We start from the raw sequence: 25,419 nt of genomic DNA on the forward strand, positions 1-25,419 counted from the left end.
CGGCCGCCGAGGGACGCGGGGCAGCGGGCCGAGGCCGCCCGGGAAGCGAGGGCGCGGCGCGGACACCAGAGCCACCCACAGGGCACCCCGCTCCGCGGGCCCTGCCTCCCCGCCGACGCGCTCCTATGACATCACAGCGCGGAGCCGAAGGCCCCTTTCCGCGCCTGTCGACCACAACGATGCCTGCGCAGAAGTGGCAGAACCTCGCGTCGGACTCTCTCCTCTTCCAGCTCCCAGGCGTCGCGCCGAAAGGCTCAACACTTCCGCGGGGCGCCGCCGCGCCCTGTCTGGCCTGCCTCTGCGCTGCCGCCGCTCGGTTCGGAGCCGGCACAGCCGCGGGCAGCCCGGCGCCGCGGGAAGCGGCGAAGGGGAGGGAGTCCTGCCTTTCCTGGGCTGCCCGGGGCGGGGGGGAGCGGTCACGTGGCTGCCATGGCAACGCGGCCCGCCCGCGCGGCGGCCCCTCCCCGTCCCGGCCTCCATGAGGCGGAAGCGGCCGCCGTGGCTGTGGCTGGCGATGGCCGGCGCGTTGCTGGCCCTGCTGGCCCTCCTCTGGGGCTCGCAGGTGGGCGGCGGCCGGGGCTGCGTGGCCGGAGGGAGAGAGGGGGCGAAGCGCGGGAGCCGGCCCGGGCAGCGGCCAGTCCGGTGGCCGAGCTGCGTGCAAGCCCTCCGGTGACGGCTTCTTGCCCGAAGGCTCATACCGGGGGAGGGGGCCGGCGGCCGGCCGGGAGGAGCGCGCAGCCCAGGGGTGCGGGCAGGGCGCCGGGAGCCGGTTCGCCCTGGTGCTTTCCTGCGCCTCTCCTGGCTTCGGTCTTTTTAGGGGGAGGCTTCTTGACGTGGCCCTGCCGCCCTTCGGCGATCAGGGCGCCGGCTGGGGGGTTCTTCTTCAGGGGTTTCCGAGCTCTGCTTAAAGGAGGCAAAACTTCATAATCTGTGGGTGAATAACGTTGCGCTTCTTGTTGTCGGATTTTCTCCCTGCTTAATTACTCTCGGTTTTCATTCGTGAAAGCTGTTCGTAGTTCTCTGTCATCAGCTTACCCCTACTTCTGGCAAGGCAATTAACAGAAACGTTAAATGGCCCTGGTCCTTCAGGGCCACCACTTGTTACTTCTTAGTTCTAGCCTGATCTTTCCGTTTCGGTGCTTAGATCTCCATCCAGTACTGGCCGCAGCACAGCTGTGCTTAGCTTCCATTCTTCCGCTGGAAAAATAGAAGAAGAAAGGTGGAAGATTATTTTTTTCCATTATCCTTAAAAACATATACATTGACCTGAGCTTTGCTCTTCCTGGTATCTTACGCTTCCCCATTTCTAAGATGTAGTTTTCTTTCTTGACCTGTATTTTCCCTTTATTCTGATTTTTCTTCTTATTATTCTCATATCTTCTTGAAGTGATTGTTGATTCTGTTGCATTTGGAACCTTCTCTACTATTTTCCTCATTTTGGAGGGTGATTTACAGATAGTAATATCAACTTCGACATAGAAAATTTCAGGGTGTGTTTTTTTGCCTTCTAATTCCAGAGCTCCCCAGTCCAAAGGACTTCATTAGCTAATTTCCAGTTGGTTGAAATTTTCCCATTTGTAGTCTAAAACCCTAGCTACAAGCCTATTTCTGTTTATATATCTTCTTAATTTAAATTGAATAAATCTATTTATGATGCTTCAGTACAAAGTTACTTTCTACTGAGGGTTCTTCTGATCCCACCATCGTGGGATTTAACTACTAACGGATATTTATTTTTGTATTTTCAGGTTTTAAAAGCATTTGATTACTCCTCTCGTTGGAAGGGACAGCAACAGATGTACAAGCTGGACATAGGCTGGCCTAAAATTCCAGACTACTTCACTGGGCAAACATTTTGTGTTGCTGTTGACTCTTTTCATGGTTTGGTCTATGTGGGACAAGTGAGTGAGAATACTATATTTCTCTTCTTGTTAACCTAGTGCCTTTAAAGTGTCTGGTTGAGATTAAGATAAATATATATGTGTGTGTGTATATGAATAATTATTGTATTAAAATTAGTGAAAATACAAGTATAGCGATCTCTGCTATATGCGTTTTTTAAAGCAGTTCTGGGACTGTACTTGCTTGTGCTTTTAAAAGCATTAAATTTCTGTGATATGAATGCATGATCCAACTTAACTGAGTTACAGTAGCTTCTTCTCTAACTGTAAGATAAACTGTGTTTCTGGGGCAACTGGCTAGTCCCCTTGCACTCTTCCAGCCTTTGTCCCATGAAATCAAAACCACACAGCTCTACCAGCCAGTTAGAGTAATTGGAGTTCACTTATTTGCTTTACCAGTTCCATGCATTGGTATCTCTAGGTCACGGATAAGACATTCTCTCTATGAAAAGTGGTAGGATTTAATTATAAAGCACAGTATGAGTACCTGAGTGCCATGCAGCTAGTAAGTACGGTTACAGTTTTTCATGCCTGTGTTATGCTTGGCATATTTTTCAGCAAGAACATAAAAACATCATTGCAAATGATGTCCGAGATAGCTGTAAGAGCTTGGCTGCTCTGAAAATTGGCATTTATATGATTTAAGTTGAAAGTCTAGAAGGAGTGGAAGGTTTTGCATGCTAAACTTAGACCTTTCTCTGTCTCTTTTAGCTGGAAAAAGAATGAGATCAAGCAGACAGTCTCAGGACACTCTTATGATTCATGAAATGTTGCAAAAACCTTAGAAAGAAGAATTTTCAAAAATATGATTACTTGCTTAATATGTTTTTCTTAATAGACTTTTTTTGCCTTTTCAGAGGGGAGAGAATGTACCAAAGGTACTTGTATTCTCAGAGGAAGGCTATTTTCTTTACTCCTGGAATAATACAGTTGAAATGCCTCATGGTATCTTTGTATGGAACACCGCAACAGATAGTTCAGTATGGATCACGGATGTTGGAACAGGTATGCATGGTGGTGATATGAGAAGTATTAGGTGGGGAAGAAAATGCTAATATTGCAGATATTACTTTAAACAACTCATTTATTTAAGTCTCTCAAGCAATTCTGAGACAGATCTGTGCTTTTCTTGCCATGAACAAACTTCTCAGGTGCTGCACAAAATACTCTGAAGGTTCATGAGTTGCTCTGTGTGTCTGCTTATAGCTTCTGAACTGAGTAAGCAAGGGGGTTTTTTGCTTTGTTTTTTGGGGGGTTTTGGTTGGTTGGTTGTTTTTTTCCTAGGAGAAGTGTCAGGGGAAAAAAAAATCTTCTGGCTAGATTTATCTTCTGTCCTAGGTTTGGTGGTCCTAATACAATGGATGAATATTGTTGTAGCCTGTGGATTTACTGACCCACAGTCATATTCTCACTATAGAATTTTGTCTGTTTGATTTTATTAATATCACTTGTGAGTATCAGGAGATTTTATTTTTTAATCTTTGTAATCAGTTGTAATACTTACATTTTTGTTTTAAGATGCTTTTGCACTCTTTTTGTCTTAATTCAGGGAAATATGGGCACACCGTGAAACAGTATAGCCCTTCGGGTAAACTTATGCAGATCTTGGGCACGCCAGGTAATGCTGGTTCAAGTTTGATTCCCCTACAATTTGATCAACCAGCAGAGATCTTCGTAGAGGAAAGTGGAGATATGTATGTTGTGGATGGAGATGGAGGAATGAATAACAGATTGCTCAAACTATCCGACGGTATGGAAAAATGAACTTCCACAGTAGCTGACCATTGAAAATTGAATTTTAAATAGCACAGCTTGGAGAATACTTTTAAGCGAGGACTAGGTAGAGCTGTCATTTAACATGAGTTTAAAGACTTTGTTGGATCAGGTCCTGTTTTACTGCTCGTCACTTCAGGAGAAATCTCCTAATCGTTTATGACAAGAGGCTGAGAGAATGAGTTTGTTCAGCCTTCAAGAGAGAGGCTAAGGAGGATTCTTATTGCTGTCTTCAAGTCAGTAATGGGAGGGTATAGAGAAGACAGAGCCACACATTTCTTGGAGATGCACAGTGAAGAATGAGGAACACTGAGCAAAAGATGCAAGGCGGGGGGAATTCCAGTTTGATTTTTGGAGGGAAAGATTGACAGTGAGGGTGATCAGACAGTGATCGGACAGTTTGCACAGAGAGGGTGTGCAGTCTCCACTCTTGGAGATGCTCAAAGCTTGATGAGTTATGAACAACCTGATCTAGCTTTAGAGTTGGATTTGTTATCAAGGCTAGTCCTGCTTTGAGAAGCAGGTTGGACCTGATGGTGTCTGGAGATCTTTTATACTTAAATTATTCCGTGATTCTAATGAGCTTGCTCATATTCCCCAGTTAGATGGTCAGTGTTGGATAGGGCTGTGAGTGAGGAGTCTGCATGTATCTGCAGTTGGGGAAAAGTGGAGTAGCTACCATTTCTCCTATCATAAAACTTGCTATCGTAAAACAGTATGTTTGCTAATGTCTAGTTTGCAAAATGGTAAATTGTTAAAACTCAAAACTGACTCAAAACTGCCAGGTAACAAATGTAAAAAATCAATTTAGTAAACAAATGAATATCGTAATCATCCAACTGTTTCTATTTTTTTTTTTTCTTTTTTAATACAGTGTTTAACAGAGCCTTGGACAATGGCTTTTGTGCAGTAGTGGCTACATTTCTGTAACCATAATCCTGAAACCACTAATAACAATCCAGTAGTCTCTGTAGTCGTTCCAGTATTTCTTGGGTTTATGTATTGGGAGTACTGTGTTTAAAAAGCCTGGGTTTAGAAATTCCACCTTTTAAAAATTAATCAAAGTTTGCAAGGGAATGACTTAAAGCTATTCTGTTTGTTGTTTTCTTACTGTGATTTTTTTACTTTTATTTTTCATGGTGCTCACTGTTTAGATTACAAAGAGATATGGCTGACTGGAACAAATGGGACTGGCATTGGTCAGTTCAAGATTCCTCACAGTGTAACAGTGGATCCTTTTGGACGGGTAAAGAATAAAGAGAGATTTTTTTTTTTTTTTCATCTTCCAACAGACTCGTTTACATATATTTGAACAAAACAAACTGTATTTCTTTTTTAATTGAACTGTTGTGATCTGGGTCATTTTATGTGGGTTACAGTTTTCGGTGTGATAGTGGTCATAATTTGAAGTTTCACTCTGCGGATCCTAGTGAAGTAGCTGGCTACAAGGTTAACACAAGGGTTCTGACCGGTTACATTGTCAATGGCCATGCAACAGCAAACTGCCCCTCCTGCAGTTTCTAACAGGTTGCCATTGTGAGAGTACAAGAGAATTATGTTCTGTAATAAATATCTACCCAAGCATTTACGTTTCTTCAGGGGAGTTTAATTTCATATTTGGAAATTCCAAATAAGCTTAAGATGATAGTAAGGCTCTAGCTAGGTTGTGGACATTGGTCCTTTTCTACATGCAGCTCAAGGCATTCAAGGGTCTGCTTCTGCCAGGTGTTGACCGTAGCCTGGCTTTTTCTCTCCTGCTCTTGTAGAGGAATTACGTGGTTTCTCCTTAATCTATTTTAGGGAAAATAAGACCGCTTGGTTAAAACATCTTAAATCACTGGTTTGAGCTAATTCTGCTCTTGCTGTCTGAACCAGTATAAGAGGCGTATATAAAAATCACTTCTCTGCCAAAACTGGCAGGGTGGGAGGGAGAAGAGGAGGGACATGGCCACTTTGCGTTGAATTGTAACCATGAGTATATACATTCAAAGACAGCAACTGTGATGGGCTACGATTTTATTGCCAATGTGGTGTTGATCATCAGCCTAGGTTACAAATAATTGTCAGCTCCTAAGAAATTTAGGAGACTGCTGTAGTAGTGTTTCATTTAAAACCAGTCATGAAAGATCTCAGGTCAACTTGCTTATTGCTCCCTTTTGGGTGATATCCCAGAAAAGTCATGAAGTTTACTCACCAGACTGATGAGTTGTCAACAGCTGAAATTTCAATGATTGTAATACAAGAGAGGCCTTCGCTGCAACTGTCTAATGGTATTGCTAGCTTGCAGTGTTTGTGAACCCAGTTAGCACAGAGTGGAACAGAGATAAGCTCTTTGATTAGACAAAACATGCTGAAAATGCTCTTAGTGTTTAAGTTGCTCAATATTTATAGTAGTATTAGGCATATCAGAGTGTTTGCAGATGCAGTCATCGTAGGCCTGGACCATGAAATGAGACTACTGTTGCAAAACAAATTCTTAGCGGGTAACAGACCAGTATCTTTAGAATTACATAGGTGGGAATATGTCCTCACTGGGGCTTGGGAAAATCCTACCAAATATATCCATATCATAGCCACAAAAATGAAGAGAAGGCACCAATTTCTCTGTTAAAGTAGTATAAAATAATTTGTCTATCTTAACTATGTGGCGGTTTTATTTTATATCTGGAAGTCATATCTACTTATTTAGTTTTGAATGTGGAGGTACACTCTTCCAAGGTGTACTTCTTTTTTACTAAAGGATACTTTGCTTGTGTGAGAAACGAATGTGTTTGATTTGTTCTATTTGTGAACAGCCATGATTTTTGTTCCTAACAGGTATGGGTTGCAGACAGAGACAACAGAAGAATCCAAGTTTTTGATAAAATGACAGGGGAATGGCTCGGGTCTTGGAGCAGCTGTTTTTTAGAAGATGGACCCTATTCTGTCAGGTACTGTTGAACAGTTCTTCTAGAAGCAAGCAATTACATAAAGAAAGTGTACTCTTACTGATGAATTAAAATGTTGATATTTAATGCCTGATGACAAGGAGTTAATCAGTTTAACTAATAGGGTGCTGGGCCCTAATCACATGCCAAGATCTGCACAGTTGTATCTTGACAGGGAAATCCTGGCTTTATAACAAGCCCCATGGATTTGAGTGCAGGATTGGGAACTTCATTTTAAAGTTGTTTTGTGTTGTTGACCTTACTGTTGCTGCTTTTACAGGAAGAGACGTTGTCTCGAATGAGTTTTCTGTAGCATAATCTGTCTCAAGGAGCAGCAACGTGTAGAGCAAGGCTTACAAGTTAATTCTCAATATTTCGCTGCATTTAGTCTGTTGTAGCCTTCAAAACTTTGATTATTAAGAAGGTTTACTTTGTTTTAAAGTGCATGGTTATGTTAAAATGAGATGTCATATGGAGTTCATAATTCAAAAATACATTTCTGTCTTTCACAGATTTACTGCTGATTACAAATACCTGATTGTAGCTCAGCTGAATATCAACCGGTTAGCAATCCTGGCAGCACCACCAGTTGGCTCTATTGGGGACTGTGTTATGGTCAACACAGTCCAACTGGCAGATGAAACCAAACCACACCTTGTGGATGTAGACATGAAGAGTGGAGCAGTCTATGTTGCAGAGATTGGAGCCCAGCAAGTACAAAAATACGTACCCTTAAGCTGATGGTTTCCCACAAGTGCCGTGGCACAAGCTGTGTAACATGTAAGATCTATGACCACATTTCCTTGCGTTTTCTGTAGCTTGTGTTTCCTTAGACAAGCACAGAATGTTGTGCTCCCAGAACTGTAGAGCTAAGAACCTGCCTTAGCTGTTCTGCAGTCCTGGAGAAGTACTTGGTCTTGAGCTCTTACTCATTTTAGTAATGCTATGGTGGCTTTTGCTTTTGTTGCTGGGAATTCTAAAATGACTTTGATAAGCATCTTAATATTATTATATAAAATTTTACAAATGCAGCTACTGTTCTTAAATGTGTAGGGTCATCTTGGGGCCCCTCTACTTAGCCTGTGTGTGTTGCTAAATGAAGGTCAGAACTGTCTGAAAGAAGTGTATAAATGATTTCCTGGGAAGTGAGTACCTTATTTTAATGTTTCTTCACTTGTTTTTTGGAATCATTGTGCTGATACTGCCCAACACTGAATACAGAGATGCATTATGATGTTGAATAAGATGCTGCTGGCTACTGGTGTCACTGCTGATACTGGTATCTGCCTTAGGTGGTTAATGACATAAGCATTGAAATCTAAGTTTTCAGCTCTAGCTAAAGTGGTAAAGTCTGTAATAAGCTTATTAAGTTAAATTGATATCAGGCACTTCAAACTAAATTAGAAAGTATGTGCACAGCAGCCAAGTACTGATTCTTAACTAAATCAATTCTTAACCTGATTTGATTGATATCAGCATGAGTTTTCTGTTCCATAAGATTTCATAGTGGAACATATTGAAGTTCAACTCATTTAAGCTCCTCAAGATAAACAAATTGCAATTTGCTAGGGAAGTCTTAATCAGCATTAGGGACTGGGAGACACATGATTTTCTCCCAATTTTATTGAAGCTCTGTCAGTTAACAGCAGTGCATCTGTTTTGATTTGGGGATTTTTAACTGTTTTATATCCAGCACTTAGACTTCATCAACTCCATTAATGTCTAGAATTAAGTTTCTTACGCTATATCCTAGCAGATGCTTCCTAGCTCTATCCTAAAAAATGCTGTCTCTTTACATTCCCAGTCCAGAGTGGTTTTGTTTTCTTTACATGTTACTACAAGATTTTAAGTTAGTTCACTTTGTAGCACAGAAGAAAATGGGATGGGGAAAATGGCATGGCAGAAATGAGACAGTGAATAACTGATTACCTCTGTAAAGCTGTGGACCCACATTCCATATTTATCTACTAGCTCTTCAAAACATTTGGGAGGATTTTTGCTGTTTCCACACACTTACTCTACTGTGTGGACTATTTGAATGCTAATTATCAGGTAAGAGAGGCATTTTTTTTTTCCAACTTCCTTAGAAAGGGAATATGGGAAATGGAATTATTCTGATGGAAAATACCCACTTCAGTGAATGTTACGAAAAGCGAATGCATCTTAATTTGGCAGGTTTCAGCTGATGATCACAAATTTCTGGGTCAGCAGATGGGAAAACTGTCCAGAAAAGTCAGATTCATATGTTCTGTAGAAACTAACTCGGCTGTGGAGCTTGATGGCCTGATTTGAGTACTATTTGAGATTAATGCACTAAATGTGAATGCTTGTTGTTGTTGGCTACATCCACAATAACAAAAGCAGATCTAACCTGGCTGCCGTTATGCAAGCCTTAGAACCAGAACTTCAGGGTTATACGCTAGCAAATATGATCCATCATTCATATGGTCTCGAATGGGAGCTAGTAAGCAATATTTATTAGCTGAAAAAGTAGCAGTACTTCCTCTAGACCTAGATGGACAGGTCCACGTTGCTTTGCAGTGTGTTGTGTGGATTTTCTAACTAGGTCTCCACTAGCTCAGGGATCTCTACTCTGTGTGCAATTTGTAGCTATTTCTCACCTACACAAGGTGGATTTCTTTTTAAAAATATTACACTCAAATATAGTTTATGATATTACAGTATCTAGGTGGTGTAAGGGGTCCAGGCACATCCATCCTTCCTCACCACACCCTCTTCTTATTTATTTTTCCTTTGTCACATCCATCTGAAACTGGACTCGAAGCTCTCTGGGAGTATGCTTCTGCGTTCAGTAAAAAAGTGCACTTTCGGATGTTGACGAGTAAGTTATTTCTACAAGGTTCTGTTTGCTGCGTGGATCTGCTCTCAACTCTCTTTTTACATGGGCTTTTGCAGCCCCTAGAAATGGGGAGCATTCATCCAGTTTTGTCTGGCTTTGCTGAAATAGGCCATGGTGCCAAAACATGCCTTGCCTCTAGGCATTTGGGTATCTGTGATAAGAAGGGATGCTCATTATTAATTAGCATGAGATGCTTAGACTCCTTTTTACCTCTGTGCCTATGACCAGACTGAGAAAATGATTGATGTGTGCACTAACTTGCTAATTCTCTGAAGGTTTTCTTATGTATCATCTTGAAACTCATTTCTGAAAAATTGCATAGTAGGATAACTTGATAAAATAAATGGAGAATTTCCTGTTATGAAAGGCTTGGGCGCTTCATTTCTGTACTAATATCAATACATTCCATTGCAATGGATTAGTTTTCTAAATATGGGGTCCTCAGTGCTTTAATAAGGTATTTAATAATTTGTTACCAACATTCAAATGTCATCTAAAATTCCGTGTTATCTTTATCCATTACTATTTCTGTGGCCCATCTCTTATGCATTCTAATTCGTGTATCAAAAAAGGCACATAAATCTCTCCCAGCTGTTTTCCTCTGAGTAATTAGTAAAATGGGATGATGAGTTACATAAGTGCCCAGTATAAAAAAAAAAAACATTGAAACTGTATGCCCTTTTGATGCTAATAGGAAAATTAAAAACAAACTAACAAAACACTTCTTAATAGGGAATCAGGTTTTATTTCCAGAAAAGATTTACTGAGCAATCTGTTTAGTTTTCAGAAGATCAAGAAGGGACTTCTCTATGGGTTAGAAATACTTGCAGAAGAAGAAAAATAACATACTACAGTGTTAACTAGACAAGAAAGAAAATGTAAGGTGATTGCTAGAAACCCCCAAAAATCTAATTTTAGTTAATAGGTGTCAACTTTTAAGTGTGAGAAGTAATCACTGGAGTATCCAAGTAAAGGAAATAGGAATATTCCGTGTTTTGATGTCTCCAACTTTGCAGACCTTTTTTTTTTTTTTTTTTCCTTTTTTGTTTTTTAAATTTATCCTTTTCTTTGGATAAGTACCTAGATTGTTAACTGGATGACATTCCAAGGAGGTAAGACCAGGTCTATTAATACAGTTCATCTTGATTTTTCTGTGATGCTAACCAGCCTTTTTTTTTTGTGTTATTGTAGTCAGCAATTGATTAACAATATCTGGCCAAAACAAAAGAAGCCTGAATCAGGTTTGTACCATGCAAGATCAGTTTAGTGAGGCTGAGCTGTCTCAATAAAAGCTGAGGGGGAAGGTGCACCGGTATGTCTGTAAGTCTGCTCATTACTGTTAGTAAGTTCACCACCCTAAAGTGGTTATTAACCTTTTTGAAGCATTAAGTAGTTAGTTATCTTAGTTAACACTTACTTTCTTAACAATTTGTAACCTGAGAAGCTTTCACAAGTGATCTATCACCAAGAAGTGTTTGCAGTCACTGAAGCTGCTTGTATAAAACATAAGAGGGCACCAAACCCCTGCTGATGCTTGGCATACTCAGTGTAGCTATCTACTAGCAACTGTAAACAGCTGGTAATTTCTGAACGTTTGGAGTAAGTCAACAAAGATAATGAACTGCTCCAGACTTCCTTTCTCTTTTCAAAATAGATTGCTTTAAACATAAGCAGATAATTGTATTATAGTCACTTTGGCTTATTACTACTGGATTTATGTCCATCTTTTATTTATTTCCATTGGTTTTCCTAGAAAAAAAATCAGTAATTCAGTGTCCAGAGACAACTGGATATGGTGAATTGATTCTTCTATTCCTTATGTCATTGATTTTCAATGGAATTACTTCTGATATGTTGCTTTGGAAACATCATAATTTATAACTGTGTAACTGTAGCAGCATAATTATACCAAAAGAGTAATGCCAGTATATTTCCCTGCAGAGGTGAGCCTGAGTGAGATTAGATCTAAGCTTACTGGATCCAATTCACCAATTTTATTCTACCTTTTTTTTGTCAGCCTTTGTCTAAAAACCTTGCTCTGATTTTGTATTATTATTTTATTCTACTTTTTTGGGGGATTGCATCTGCAAAACTTGTATTTGCCAGCAGTTGCCATCAAAATGTTTGAAAACTGACTCTTTTTCAGGTAAGTGATTCAAAAATATTTGAGTCTTTCAGTGTTCATAAAGCATCAAAGTCATGTTGCTTGTATGAAATTTGAAAGTAGGAGCATATTAATTTATGCACCCAGGATGATTTGTTACTGCATTAATGCCAAAGTAACACTGATACAAATGAGATATGAATAGACATACTTTATCATAAGATCACATGTTTTGAGGCTGAGGAAACCAAATATGATTGTGTAACTGGATCTGCAAAACAGAGGTAAAAAACCTTGCCCAGTTACATCAGGAATGAACATATTAATTATGTCTGAGCTATGATGGGATTTCTTACAAACAAACAAAGACTTAAGAAATCTAACTCTTGAATAACTAAGATCTATATATTTTAATCCTTCCTAGTACTCAATAAACATCATTATAAAGGGAAGGCTTTACGCTTAGTCTGGATTTGTTTGTCTTCAACCTCATGTTTTCTGTTTTCGGCTAGCTTAGAGATCTGTCTAATATGGGAAATTTTTTTTCTTATCCCCCATGGAGTCATTTACAGATGATGACTGAGTCATCTCTTGCTCCACTCCTTGTCTAAACTATATAGATCGGAAAACTTGCCTTGCAGTGGAAAACTGGTAAGGCTTTCATTTCAAAATGTTTTCATAGCATTTATTATTAAAAACAAACAAATCCAAAAGAATGTTCACCATGTGACAGGAAGTCTGGCTATTAGAGCCGCCAGCACTAAACCTATCTGTGTGCTGTACAAGAGCAATACTCTCTCCTCACGATTTGATGTGGCTGAGTTTGTTTCTGCTCCTAGCGCTCATTACAATACTGACTTTGACAGTTGTCAAAGGATTTGGGTGACTAGGTGGTCAAGGTGTAAAGGAACCCTTTTGGAAGAATAGGCCAGAATAGATACTGGGTTTTTTATCTGTGCTTGCTGTTGAAGTCCTTAGCAAACTTTCCGTGCTGTTAACATTTTTTGACAGGGTCTTAATTGGAAGATCTGGCTGAAGTTGAAGAGTCAGTAAATGGCTTATTAGAACAAACTGATAAGTTGCTAGCAGGTGTTCATTCCATTAAGGGTCATTCAGTATTTTCAGAAGACTTCTGAAATACTAACTTTTGCTTAGAACTGCCTTAGTACCAGAGGAAAGAAAAAATGGCAAATATGGTTCAAAGAAAGAAAAACAAACAAACAAACAAAAAAACCCCAAAACTCAAACCCAAACCCACACCTGTGTGTGAGGATTCTGGAGAGATCCAATAGAATTGATGGCTGTGCCTTGCCAATTGACATAAACCATAATGAAAAAATAGATGTATTGGATATGCAACCATGAAATCTATTACAGGTTTTTGGAAGAATCTCTTGAGCATGTATGTCAGGATGATCTAGCTAACAAAGTTTGCTTAAATTTTCAAAAGGCTTTCAACAGCATCTCTTGCTAAGGGTCCATAAAGAAATCGTGTAGAATAAGAAAGAAGGGATAATTATAGATTACTAATTAAAAGATTGTAAATTAAGTATATTACAAACTAGTTCTGTGCTGCTCAATATATTGATAAATGATCTGGAAATGGACTTGGGAAGTCAGGGACAGAATTTACTGACAACACCAAGCTACTCAGGCTAGTAAAGACAAAAGCTGCAAAGAGTTGCGGAAGGATATCATGAGATTGAATGACTGGGCAATAAAATGGCAAATGGAATATAACATTGATAACTATAAAATCAGGTACAATTAGTAAATAGAAGTCTAATTTTATATATACAATGATAGCTTTGATATATATTGCCATTTAGGAAATGATCCCAGGCTCATAAAAGATGGTTCTATGAAAATATTAGCTTCCAAACTCAGCAGCAGTCAAAAACCAAAGAATAATGGGAGGTACAGAAAGCATTGCAATGTAATTATGTGAATTCCTGGTGCACGCTCATTTTGTGTACTGCAGGCAATTCTGGCTCTTCTTCCCCCTTCTAATCTCTGGAAGGCTACAGTGGAACTAGAAATAGTAGAGAGAAGGGGAAGAAGAGTCTGTTAAAAATCCTTGACTGTATCCAGCTACCATGTTTAGTATCATCAGCATTTCATCATTTAAGGCATCTGTGTGAACATGCCTTTTTCCATATAGCTGTTGCTCTGAACTAGTTTGGCCTCAGAAGTCAGTAAGGATGTACAGTCTGCTGGTGTGCAGAGGTGGGGTGGAGAATAAAGATGGGCAGAGACATGTGCTGTCTATTATGCAGGAGAAGTTAGCTTGAAAGGAAGGTAAGAGTTTGCAAATCCTCCTAAGGTTTTAGTGTTGAAGGTATTTTTTGAATAGAACATACAGTCCCAAAGTCAGTTCATTGGTATTACCGAAAATAAAAAGTTTTGGCAAAGGAGGCCCTTCCTTCAGTCTGGTCATCTTTGATGTTCTCCCCAAGGTGCATGCCCTGGCTGCCCATGGCACCTGTCTACTGTCCCAGAGATGAAAAGCACTATACTTGCTGGATCGGGTAACAAAATCGCAAAAAATATTGGATTTTTCTGTAACATCATCACCCACGGTCTGACACAAATGTGAGGTAGCACAAGTATAGGCTAATTTTTGTTCAAAGATCAGAGCACTTGAAAAATCTTGGAATTAAAATGAAGGTGCTCCTTCAAACGTTTTACTAACTTCCAGCCAAGACACAGTGCTGATGGTTGTGCTGGTTCATTCTCATGTGCATGGGTGTAGCTGGAACCAGCAGGCAGAAGATGACTGTTAGCTCCCAAATGGGGCCTCCTTATATGTCCCGGCTGCAATGTTCATAGCAGTGGGTGATTGGTCTGCAAGCAAATACCCATATTTGTCTCTATGGGGATGCTGTAAAAGAGAAAGGAAGGAAGATATCATCATACTAGGGGCATGTGCTTCAACATGTGTATAAATCTTATAGTGGAAATGTGTATTTAATCAATTAAGGAAGAGATGTGGAGGTCAGGGGGAAGAGGGGGGCGTGATTCTACCTAGCGTATTCCACACTAGCGCTGTACTAAGGCTTGCAGCATCTTACTTCATGCCCAGTCTAATTTCAGAGCTTCTAGCAATGAAAACTCTAGAAAAATGTTATAAGAGTGGCAGATTATACTATACCTAAGGGTTACCATGACATGCCTCCAGCGTGGTGCCTTAATGGGGCTTTGTGATGGATGATGCTACCAGACAAAAACAGGAGAAAGAATGTTTGAATCATCTGTAAGACAGATAACAAGTTGGAGGAATTAAAAATATTTGGAATAAGGTGGCACCTTTGAAAATGCTGGCCTATGTTCTTCTGGGGATGCATGGCCCAGCAGAGAGCTCCCAATTTTCATTTTGCCCGATCTCCTTGTTCTAAATGTCCTTCTTTCTCCTAGACAACTGAGTCAGGAGGAAACACAGGTCACAGACAATATTTATTAAACACCTTTTATTAATTAAGCTGTTGCTATTAATAGAGTCAAGCTGGTGTTATTAATAGCAGATAACCATTTCATGGCGCCTCCACCTCCCTGCTCCAAGCGCTCAGGCACGCAGCTGCCCCTCCGAGCACCATTTGGGAGGCCCGCCCCAGCTCTCCCAGGAGCGGAGGGGTCACCCTGGTACGCTGGTGACAAGGGAGCCCCTCGGGGGGTCCAGCGCTTCATGCGGTGCCTGCATACCCTGCGGTCCCTGTGTGCACACGGCAGCCACCGCCTCCCTGGACGCAGCCAAGTTGCACGGCCGCTGCTCATGGCAGGCATGGCCAGCCGCCCTGTCTGGATCTACCTCTGGAGCTCAGCCAGCTGCAGAGGGCTGCCACACACAGCCCCCAGCATGTACGTAGCTTCTCTCTGGTCTGCTGCTTTCTGGTCACTGTTTCTCCATCCCCACACAGTTTTTAGCAATGCACAAGTCTTCATCCCTGCACACAGGTGGCAGTGCACAGGAGAGGAGGATGGATCTCAAGTCAGGAAACCCTGATGGCATTGGAGTGGCTTATGTTAAAAAAGCCTCTTTTCCTAACCAGCCATTGCAAAGAAGGACGCAGCTTATCTGAAAAGGCAGACTCGCTGGCAGTCTTGGAGAGGCCAGCTCTAAAGCAGAGCCAGCCACCAGGCTGTCCTAGGAAGGCTGCCAGGTGCTGTGAAACCCATGCAGCCCCGGGGAGCAGCTGTGTGAGGTCTCGTGCATCACGTCTGCTTCTCCCTGTGCCCTTCCTGTCCTGCGCCCAACCCGAGGGCCCTTCAGTCGTGAAGGCTGCTCTCTGAGCACCACCTTCCTTCTCCAACAGAGGAAGCAATCACGCTGCTGTTGAAAAACCCATAATGATCTGCAGACACAAGCACAGCAACATTTGCAAGGGAAAAATAGTATCTCTCGTTAGCGCAATTGTGGCAGTTTAAAATGGGAGATGAGCTTTTGGGTATGCAAGTCCTTGTGCAATTACTTTTTTTAACAACTATCTCACTAGGTATAATAAAGGATACCACCTCTCTCAGCAAATCCCAACTTTCTCAAGAAACAGAAGTCCTGTTAAAAATTCTAGATTGTATATATTGCATCTCCTAAACACGAACACATACACACTTTTATATAGACAAATATATCAGGAGAGGTGTATGTAGTAGATGCAGTATATATAATCTAACATACATATAGAGGTATGTTATTTTATTTAATTTTTATTGATGTAGTCTGGGTCACAGGCATGCTGGGAGAGAAAAGTGGTAACAAATGCTTCTATAATGAAACTGCCTAAGCCGCGCAGTATCAGCAGTAGGTCCCTGCGGTGTTTGCACTGTACATACATACAAAGAAAGACAGGCCTTGCCCTGGAGGCCATTGCCAAGGAAATGAGCCGGTGTAAAAGAAAAGCAATAGATGATTTGGTAAGACAAATGAGCCAGCCTGAAACCTCCATGCTTTCAAAAGGAGGTTCACTTTGGTGTGAGGGATCCATTAGATCAGCTCAGGTGTCCCAAGAAGTGCTCTTGCACCCATCTAACTCACTGTGTTCATTCCAGTGTGTGAGTTTTAATGGGTTTTAGGACATCCTCAGTTCTCGCTGTTCTGCTTGGGGGAAATTTCATCTGGGATAACAAAGGAATAATAGCTGCTTGACCCAAAATCTTTATCAGAGAAGAAACATTTGCGGCTTGATCTAAAAATCTCAAACCCCATAATTATTTCAAAAGGAAAAAAAAGTGCTTGGCACTATACAATACATGAGATGAAAGCCTGTGCCTTGCCAAGAGAGCTTGACATAAGCACATTACAGATAATGGAAACAGTGGAAAAATTAAGAGATAGGAAATTCTGAGCACCGTCTAAAAAGTTTTATTATAAACATACTCGTTAGCCTGTGGAAGGATTTATTTTTCACTATAATGTGGTTAGAGGTGAATCCAAGTAAACAAAGCATTTAAAATTTAAGTAGACCACAGTGGCATTTAATGAAAGTATGAGTCCATGAGAGAGGCTGGAAACATATCCTTTTTCTTAGACAAAGCTTTATGCAAGCCTAGTCAAATTAAATGTGATTATGAGTGCATACATTTAAAGAGCTAGCACCGAGACAGAGCTATCCCCGGGACAGTGGTTTCAAAACTGAAGTGTAGATTAGGCTCCAAAGATGGAATAGCAATTGGTGATATTTAAACAAACACCAGCAGGCCGAGTGGCCGGTAATCCCACTGCTCATCCCTCACTAGCCCGTGCCTCCTCGGCGAGGGCGAGTGGCAAAACTGGATACATCCTCTGAAGCGTAATAATTAAATGGGCTGAATCCTGAACGGCCGAGTGTTCAAAATGCAAATGCTGCCGCTTTTTTAAATTCAGCAGAGATTTTATTAGCCTTTTATATAGATAATCAAACGCAGTGGGGGAGGGATGAAGGGTAAAACTGAAGCAACGTTGGCAACCCAGAAACTGGGGGACAAACGAGATTGGGTTGCTTCATTCTTGTTATGGGATAAGACTATTTTAGCTTCTGCAGTTGGTTTAATTGCCTGGCCTTAGTTTTTTTAAGTGGGTGAAAGCAAACCTGGAGCCTTGTGTTTCTCCTTTACTTTTCGTTTTCCTGCTCACTCCACAAAGGAAGGGAATGAAACAAAATGGGAAGGTGGCCACTGCTCCTGTACCTGCTGGGAGCACGGGAGCCTCTCTGCAGCCTGGAGGGGTCTCCGGGTGCTCAACACGGGTGGTTTTGCTCTGCAGCAACCCCACTCACCCACGGACTGCCCCGAGGGGACAGCACCAACCCTGGACAACTTCTCCTCCCAGTTTTATGCAGATGTCTTACTCCCGGACAAGTGTTAGACCCTAGCCTCTGGTGTCCTGTTCGTCTTCTTCAACAAGGCTGCTGAAGAAACTAAACTCCCAGGGACTATGGTGGGCTTATGAAAATAGGAGCTGTGAGACAGGTAAAGCCAATCGTGTCACCAAGGTGAAAGTTTCCAACATTTGCCTTTATTGGACGCTGGGTTTGTTTGCTTTTGACTTCTGAAGTTGAACTATCCAGGCTGAAATAATCCATGCAGTGGATTTGTTTTATCTTCTGCTGAAATCAGTGACTTCTAAGAAAGTATATAATTTTCCACTTATTTAGAAGAATTATAAAACATGGAGAAGCTCTAATGTCTTCCTACTAAATATGGCTTTAAATTCAGCAAAGGACATGTCCTCTGCATGAGATAATTTCCACTTGTTATTCCTGTGGAAAATATGTGGATGTTTGGCAGTGCAGTGAGCCTGGAGATGTCCGAGGAAGGGGGAGCTGGAGGAGGAGCATCCAGCAGAGGACAGTGAATAGGACAGGAGTCCCTGGGGAGAAAATAAATTGGCGCTCATGTTATTAAAGATTGTAGCCATGATGCATGTGGGGAAAAGGACAAATTTAGGGTAACACAGATAGCATTAATTCTGACACTTCCTAGGTTTTTGCCTGCTTGACTTTTAGTAGACTTAATAAGGTTTTTACTGTGTGTATCTGCATGTAAAGTAATGTTTTTTGACAATGTCCCTTTAACCTGGTAATCCTGTTCATAATTCATAATACCTCGGCACACAATATCACACAATGAAAATAACTATTGTGCAAAGTGAACCCTATGACATAGCTGAGGAGCACATGAAATTACAATGCAAAGTGGGCTTTTGGTGTTACTGAGAAAGAAAATAATCCCTGTCACCAGAGGTGGGCTGCTTCTTTGGATCTTATTCTCTTTTTACAGTTTTCCTTATAGCTATGTCAGGTGGTGTTTCCAGTGCATGTGCTTAAGCGGAGGGGAGAAAACTGTTCACTGGAAGTCTCAAGAACCTACAATAAAAACATTCTTCCTGGTTTGCCAGTTACTCGTTCTTGTTACTTCTATAATCAGCTCTATCTTTTGCTCCTTCTTAGCTTTAAATTTTCTCTTTCTCACCTTGCCTGTACACAGATACGCATACAGAACAGTTCAGTGTCCCCTCTCAAAAAATAGATTTTAATGAAAGATGCTTCAAGTCTTCTGCAAACAGAAATAGTAATTTCAGTCACAACAAGAAGTATTAAATAATTTCCTGTACAGAGCTATAATAGGTGTTTTCCTCTCTAAACCTCTTCTAATAACTCACTATTAGTCATATTGCTTATATAGCTTTGATGGGTTTTAATGTGCTTAAGATGTTTCTCCAGAGTATTTTCCTACATTCTGGTGAGCAGAGTTGGTCCTTTTGTCTCCTTAGCATCTTATTATTTTATCAGTTAAGATTTTATGAGTAGTCCTATCTTGCTAAAATTTGAAAATCAAATTCTTTTAATTTAAAGGAGAATGATTTGATGGTAGTGTCTGCTGGGTTGACTTAAAATAAATCAAAACACACTCAGTGTAGCTGAAATTGTCTTGAAAGCAGAAAAGCAGTTGCACTGTAAATCTGTGAGGGTGGAGGTGATGAATTACATTGTGAAAGAAAATGAAAACCAGATGGCACTTGCCAAACACCAACACAGTGCAATTATGCAGAGTGGAGGCATAACCACATAGCACGTACACAAACCTGTTACCTAGATCCTCACCAGACTGCTCAGCAGAGTGAAGTTTGAGTTTTGCTAAGGTGTCTGGTGACGTTGGGGTTTTGCAAGATGAAGACGAAGCAGCAGCTTGGGCTGAATGAGCCCAGGGTAGAGGTGAGATGACGGAAGGGCAGTTTGCCAGCAGCTCGCCAGCACTGATGGCTTTGCCCAGAACTGCTGCACGGTTTGGAGCCCCCACCAGTGCCTGCGGGCAGGGAGCTGCTGGCTGCTCCGATAACGGGGGGTTTGAAGTCTGAGTTTGAACAGCATGATCTTTCCCACTGTCTTTACTACAGCTCAAGCATCACTTTGGAGGCCACGGGTAGTTTTAAAACCACAACTTCAGATACGTTATGAATCCAAACTTGGTATAGGAGGAATACAGACTTCATATACGAGGAGAAAAAACTTGTAGGAAAGATTAAAATCCTGACTGCACTGCAGCCAGGAATAAAATTGTCACTGACCGCTACAGCAGAAACAGGATTTCCCTCTATGCAAATACACCACATTTTTTTTCTCGTTGCTACTATGACCCCACTTACTAGAACCATGGCAAACACAAGCAGACACAGCCTGGTGATGAGGGATTGACATCAGAACTGGGTTGATTCTGCTGCTCCAGAGCATCCGGAGTTTACAAGCTGGGAAGCAGAGCTGTAAGTGAACAGAAGCTTTTGCACAGTGAGTTATTGCTTATTAAATGTTGTTGTTCGAATTTCCTTGCAACTTTAAAGTAGATTTTCCAATCAACAAATGAGTCATTCCCCTAATCCTCTTTATTTTGCCAACAGACAAGTAAAAAGACTCAGCTGATATACAGCTTGGCATATTGCCATTTTATGATTCAATTTACTATCACAATAGTTTGTTGCTCTGCTTTGTTTCTGTGAAATTGATGGATTATAATAATTATTTTGCATATTGTATTTCTCTTTTGGTCCTTAGATCTAGAAAGGTATTTGGACGAGTTTTCCTGCAAGTGAACCACAGTAAGGGCATGCCATTTTTATTTAGAGATACCTAGGTTAATCTTTATTATCAACATCTGCTATTAGCAACATTAAAGAGCAAAACCAATTCCCAAGAAAATCTTTCTGGGCACTTTCCCATCAGCTAAAAGGTCATGGCACTACAGAGTTAAAACCTCATCATCTCTACATGACTATTCTTGCTGGGTTTGTTCCAGTTAAAATATCTTGTGAGATGGTCATATGAGTGCTTTATGATTGAATGAAGCAATTTATAGAAGATATGTCCCCTTTGGTTGGAATTTTCCGCCCTGCAGCTCAGATGCAGTAACTGACAGCATGCCTGGTGCAAAGGAAGGTACAAATCAAAATGTGGGAGGCTAACAGATCATGTAGCTATGCATTTGTAGGGGTTCTGCCATGCTGTGGCCCTGCAAAGCGCTCAACATGAAAAAGTTTGGTCCATTTACATTGCAAAACTGAGCCCTCCAGCTCGGGTGAACGTTGCATGTCGCAATACAGAAAGCTTCTCTATGGGGAGAGCTTCCAGATGAGATCTCTTATCTACTGTGTTGTGCAGGCAAGGCTCTAATAGATCTGTCAGCTATTTTTCTTGCAAAAGCCTCCTGCGAGACGTGTCTAGGGGCAGGCACAGCAGAGTGCCTCTGCCTGCGAGCCAGTGCTGACCTGGGATGCACAGCTCCTGGCAGCTGCCCTGATTTACACCCATCTGATGCTCTCCATGGGAAAACAATGTTTGCTCTTTTCTTTGGACACCTGGAGGAAGGTCTGAATTCCAGTATCTCAGGTTGAAAGGCTAGGCGGCAAAGGCTATGTCCACACTGTTAGAAATAACAAAACAGAGGGTTTGGTCCCTCTCCCTGAGTGACACAGGCTCTCTCACATCCACGCTGCCCAGGGCATGTCCCTTCTGTAGCACTCCCACCCCATCCTCTCCCTGGATGTCCTTTGGGACCCTGCTGGTGCCCCTTCGGTGACAGAATCATGATTTGGGGTGTGGGGGTGTGTGGCTTTTCCTTCTTTTCTTTTCCTTCATTTAAAATGTCTGAAATAATTCGAGGTTTGCTCTGAATGCCATGAATATGCAAGTGGGTGTTTTATACACATCAGTGTGTGGCATGAGGGCATAAGTCAATGTTGGAAGGTCAAGTCCACCCATGGTGCCTTCTGGAAGGAGATACCAGGAAAAACTCTGCCTAGAAGCATGCCTGGGCTTTGTCTTGGAAAAAGCTTGTTGGAGTGGTCAGGCCAGCCCGTGAGCAAACAAAAAATTCAGTCCAGTGCTCAGGCTCACTCCCTGCCCCACGTTTATTTAGCAGTACTGGCATACCAGGAGTCAGCACCTTATTTTAGCCAGAACAGTGCCACCAAATGAGCAGAAAGGAATGTCACAAATCCTATCCAACATAGCACACGCTCACTCCCTGCCAGGAAGCATACATTCCCATTGGATGCTGTTAGTTTAATCCAGGAAAAAAAATATATCTATCTGGCAGGGAAGGAATCTTATGTTTCTCAAGTCAAAGTGCCTCCTGGGACTTCTCCCAGGGAACTCAGCGCATGCCCCACCTCCTGCGCAAGGTCCTATCCAAAATTACAGTTTCATCTTATGCAAAATGCCCTAATTTTTTGGCAGAATACTTGAAAATTAATACTGCAGCACAATCATGGAAATTCCTCTCTTTTTAATAGGATTTTCTGCCTGGCTAATAAATAAATTGTCTTTCAAATGAAAGCTGCCTCTGACTCTGTTCTCACACTGGATTCCAGCCCAGCTAAGACAGAAGGAAACTCCAGAGCAATTCTGCTCTCTCTGACAATGATCAATGCCGTTGAGTGATGTGTAATGGCAATGTATTTATTTATTTATTTATTTGCCATCATTAATTTCTGTTGCATTGCTGCCTGCTGTCTCTCCCCATTGGTTTTAAAGGAATGTTACACTTTGGGTTGTTGTTTTCCTCCCAGTACTTTTGCCAGCCACTGCTTTTGTTGTTGTTGTTGTTGTCTCCTGTCTTCTAGCCCCGAGGACAGTTTTCTGCCATCATCATCCTTTATCTGTCTCAGGGTTAGCTCTTGCAGTCCTTTTTTCCTAGGGGTAGGTGAATTGATGGAAAAATTGGGGCCAACAATGAATGGAAGCAGGAGGTCTCCATACCCCAGCAGGGTAAAATGCTGACTTAACCCACTTTAGACAATTAAAGTTTCTTCCAAGTTACCTTACTGGTCACAATCTTTACAGGTCATTGTTGTGCTGTGTAGGGTCAAGCTCCTCAGACCAACAAATATACATTTTTATTTATCTGTGAGGCAACCAGCACAGCAGCAGCACTTCTGAAGGTGGATGATAATTCACTTCTGGCACTGTCTGGTGCTGTGTTAATATGAAAATGCAGTGCTGATTTTGTTTGTTTGTTTTGTGTAAAGAGATTGATGCTAAATTTCCCCCTGCAAATCCAACAGGATCGTTGTGGTTTAAGATAATTGCATAGCTTAGCATAGTTGTAAAACTGCAGTTGATTCTGGCACTGAGAGCCTGCCTTTGATGCGCCTCAGGTTCATCTCCTGAAATTGAGTGCCAGTTTGTTCAACGATCCATCATTTATTTATTTATTTAAAATTAAAATAATCAAGATAGGTTCCCAAGGCTCTATGGACCTGCCATAATAAATTATGCAAAAATACCCTTAGGTTAAACCTCAGCAGTTCAGTCAGCCAGCTATCTACCTCCATTGTCAGCTGGAAAGCGTGTCTCTACCTCCTCTGAAAACCCTCTCACATAAATGTCTTTTGCAGTGTGCCTGGAAAGTCAGCAAATTTGATGTCTTCAAAAGGAAAAGAGGAACAATTTCCAGAGCCATCAAATATAACACTTTGCAAGTGCTCTGCTTTCCCCAGTTTCTAGGTCCTAGCGGTTCTGAAGAGAGGCCATTTCTTGGTGTTTCAGGCCCAGTCCACAGAGGACTTTACTGTGCACACAAAACTGAGTGTGTGAGACGACTTGACACTCTTAATCCAAATTAATGAGCATGGAGAATAAGTAAAACTGCAAGGGAAGACCACAGATATATTCTCTCTGCTTTGCCAGGCAAACATCATAAACTCCAAGCAGACTCTGAGGCACTGAACACAGCTCCAGAGACACCAATATCTTATACTCCCAAAGATTCTGCACAGATTTCAGCTGTTAAGCTGCATGAGGCATGTTACCGGCATCTAACCCTGAGGTAACCACCATGTGGATCACGTTGTCAGTGTTTGTGCCCAAGAGGGAAGGCTGTATGTGCCTAATTAGACACATGTGATGAAAACTGGCTAAAGAGGATGCTAGCAAAGGAAGAAGAAAGTTATAAATAAGGCAGACTTAAAAAAAGGTGAAATTATTTAAACTATGACTTCTGTAGAAGCTCTAAACTCCTACTTTGTCCCCTAAAGCCCATGTCCCTGGTATCTCCTAAATAACCTCCCAGTATCCTATTTCATTCCACTCTTGACAGTGCTGTGGCAAAATGGCCAACTGGCACAAAATGACCTATGCTCACACTATTAAATTCCTTTACCCTCCAAAATGCATGGCCACATCCCATCTGCCTATTGGCACTGCTCTTTGACGTGTAATGACTCCTGTGCCCACGAATTGTATGGAAAAGTACTTGTGGGCCAAGGCCAAAACCATGCCAAGGATTCTTTGCAAAAATTCAGCACAATTTAGGCAATTTCAGGTGCATGAAACACCTTCTGCAATCAATGGAGAGCAACAGGCCATGTCCAGCCAAGGATACTGCCCATCCAACAAAGCTCCCGACACAGGGGTCTCGAGCCCTGCAGCTGAATCTCGGCTTGTTGCTCACCTGCATCTTTGGTCACCTCAAAGGCTGTGCCTTGGGATGGACTCTAAGAAGAGCCCAAGCAGACAGTGGGCCCAGTACTAAATGGGAATAAAGCACCCTTCTGAAATCTGGTTCCTAAACACTAAAAAGGGAAGGGTAATGGAAACTTGACTGAACAAGCTAGACTTGAAGCTAGACTTTAGCTAGATCCCTGAATTCCATTTTTCTAGATCTGATGTCTAGATCTTACAATACCAAGTAGAGCCAACTACAAACACTTTCAGAAATAAAGGAGTTGTTACGCTCTCTTTGAAAATCATCCTCTGCAGGCTTAACTCAAGGCCACATACCAAATGAGGAGAACTGTGGGGTTCTGTCTTTCAGCATTTCGGTAAGGAAGCAGCCTCATGGGAATGCTAAACACCCTGGGAACAGTATTGGTTATTGTGTCATGTTGGAAGGTCACTTAGCCTCTTCAGTATTTTCTGAATGAAAGACTCCTTAGAATGAGGAAAAGTAAAAGGCTGTAGACTGTTTCCACATATTCAAGGATTTGAAAATCAGAAGCAGTAGCAGGATCATCTGTTAGACATCCTACTAACTGTGGCTGTGTCTTGCCATTTCTAACATGGCTTTGTTGAAGCCTCTAAAACAACTGAGCTTTCAAAGCTTGCAAGAGTGCTAAAAGATTATTCAAGGATCAGGGAGCACAATCCAGAGAACTGAAGTGGAAGAGTCTGTAACTGGTTTTGATTAAATTGCCAGCATGCGTAATTAAATCACATGTATACATGCTGCATGTTTTATCAAAGTTGTGTTTAAGCTGCTTTTCTTCTTGAAAGACAACAGCAGCTCCATCTTCCCTACAGGTGAATGCAATTTAGATATGTTCATAGGTAAAGCAGACACAGCAGCAGCAGGTTTAATTAAACGTTGCCTAACCATGTAAAAAGACAGTGA

At 41.5% G+C, this 25,419-nt stretch overlaps 1 protein-coding gene across 5 annotated transcripts; it reads left to right on the forward strand.

Annotated features, from left to right (window-relative positions):
• Window positions 1-412: 412 nt before the first annotated feature.
• On the forward strand, window positions 413-23,986 carry NHLRC3 (NHL repeat containing 3). Of its 5 annotated transcripts, none has more exons than XM_082335158.1 (8): window positions 413-562; window positions 1,749-1,901; window positions 2,759-2,906; window positions 3,451-3,651; window positions 4,829-4,920; window positions 6,492-6,604; window positions 7,114-7,381; window positions 23,426-23,986. In XM_082335158.1, exons 1-7 carry the CDS (start codon window positions 479-481, stop codon window positions 7,340-7,342), a joined length of 1,020 nt encoding a protein of 339 aa, XP_082191284.1. In that variant the 5' UTR covers window positions 413-478; the 3' UTR covers window positions 7,343-7,381; window positions 23,426-23,986. The 5 variants fall into 5 exon arrangements, with proteins under 5 accessions (XP_082191284.1, XP_082191283.1, XP_082191282.1 ...); XM_082335157.1 differs by lacking the exon at window positions 23,426-23,986 and adding an exon at window positions 7,655-13,118; XM_082335156.1 differs by lacking the exon at window positions 23,426-23,986 and having other exon boundaries at window positions 7,114-13,118.
• Window positions 23,987-25,419: the final 1,433 nt, after the last annotated feature.

The sequence above is a fragment of the Platalea leucorodia genome (assembly GCF_965183815.1).
Source record: "Platalea leucorodia genome assembly, chromosome: 2".
In the NCBI taxonomy this organism is placed as follows: Eukaryota; Metazoa; Chordata; class Aves; order Pelecaniformes; family Threskiornithidae; genus Platalea; species Platalea leucorodia.

Excerpts from the sequence above, each read along its gene's own strand:
- NHLRC3 (XM_082335158.1), top strand. The coding sequence starts at position 479 with ATGAGGCGGAAGCGGCCGCCGTGGCTGTGGCTGGCGATGGCCGGCGCG. Across the intron at positions 2,907-3,450 it reads GATCACGGATGTTGGAACAG|GGAAATATGGGCACACCGTG; the intron begins GTATGCATGGTG and ends GTCTTAATTCAG. Across the intron at positions 3,652-4,828 it reads ATTGCTCAAACTATCCGACG|ATTACAAAGAGATATGGCTG; the intron begins GTATGGAAAAAT and ends CTCACTGTTTAG.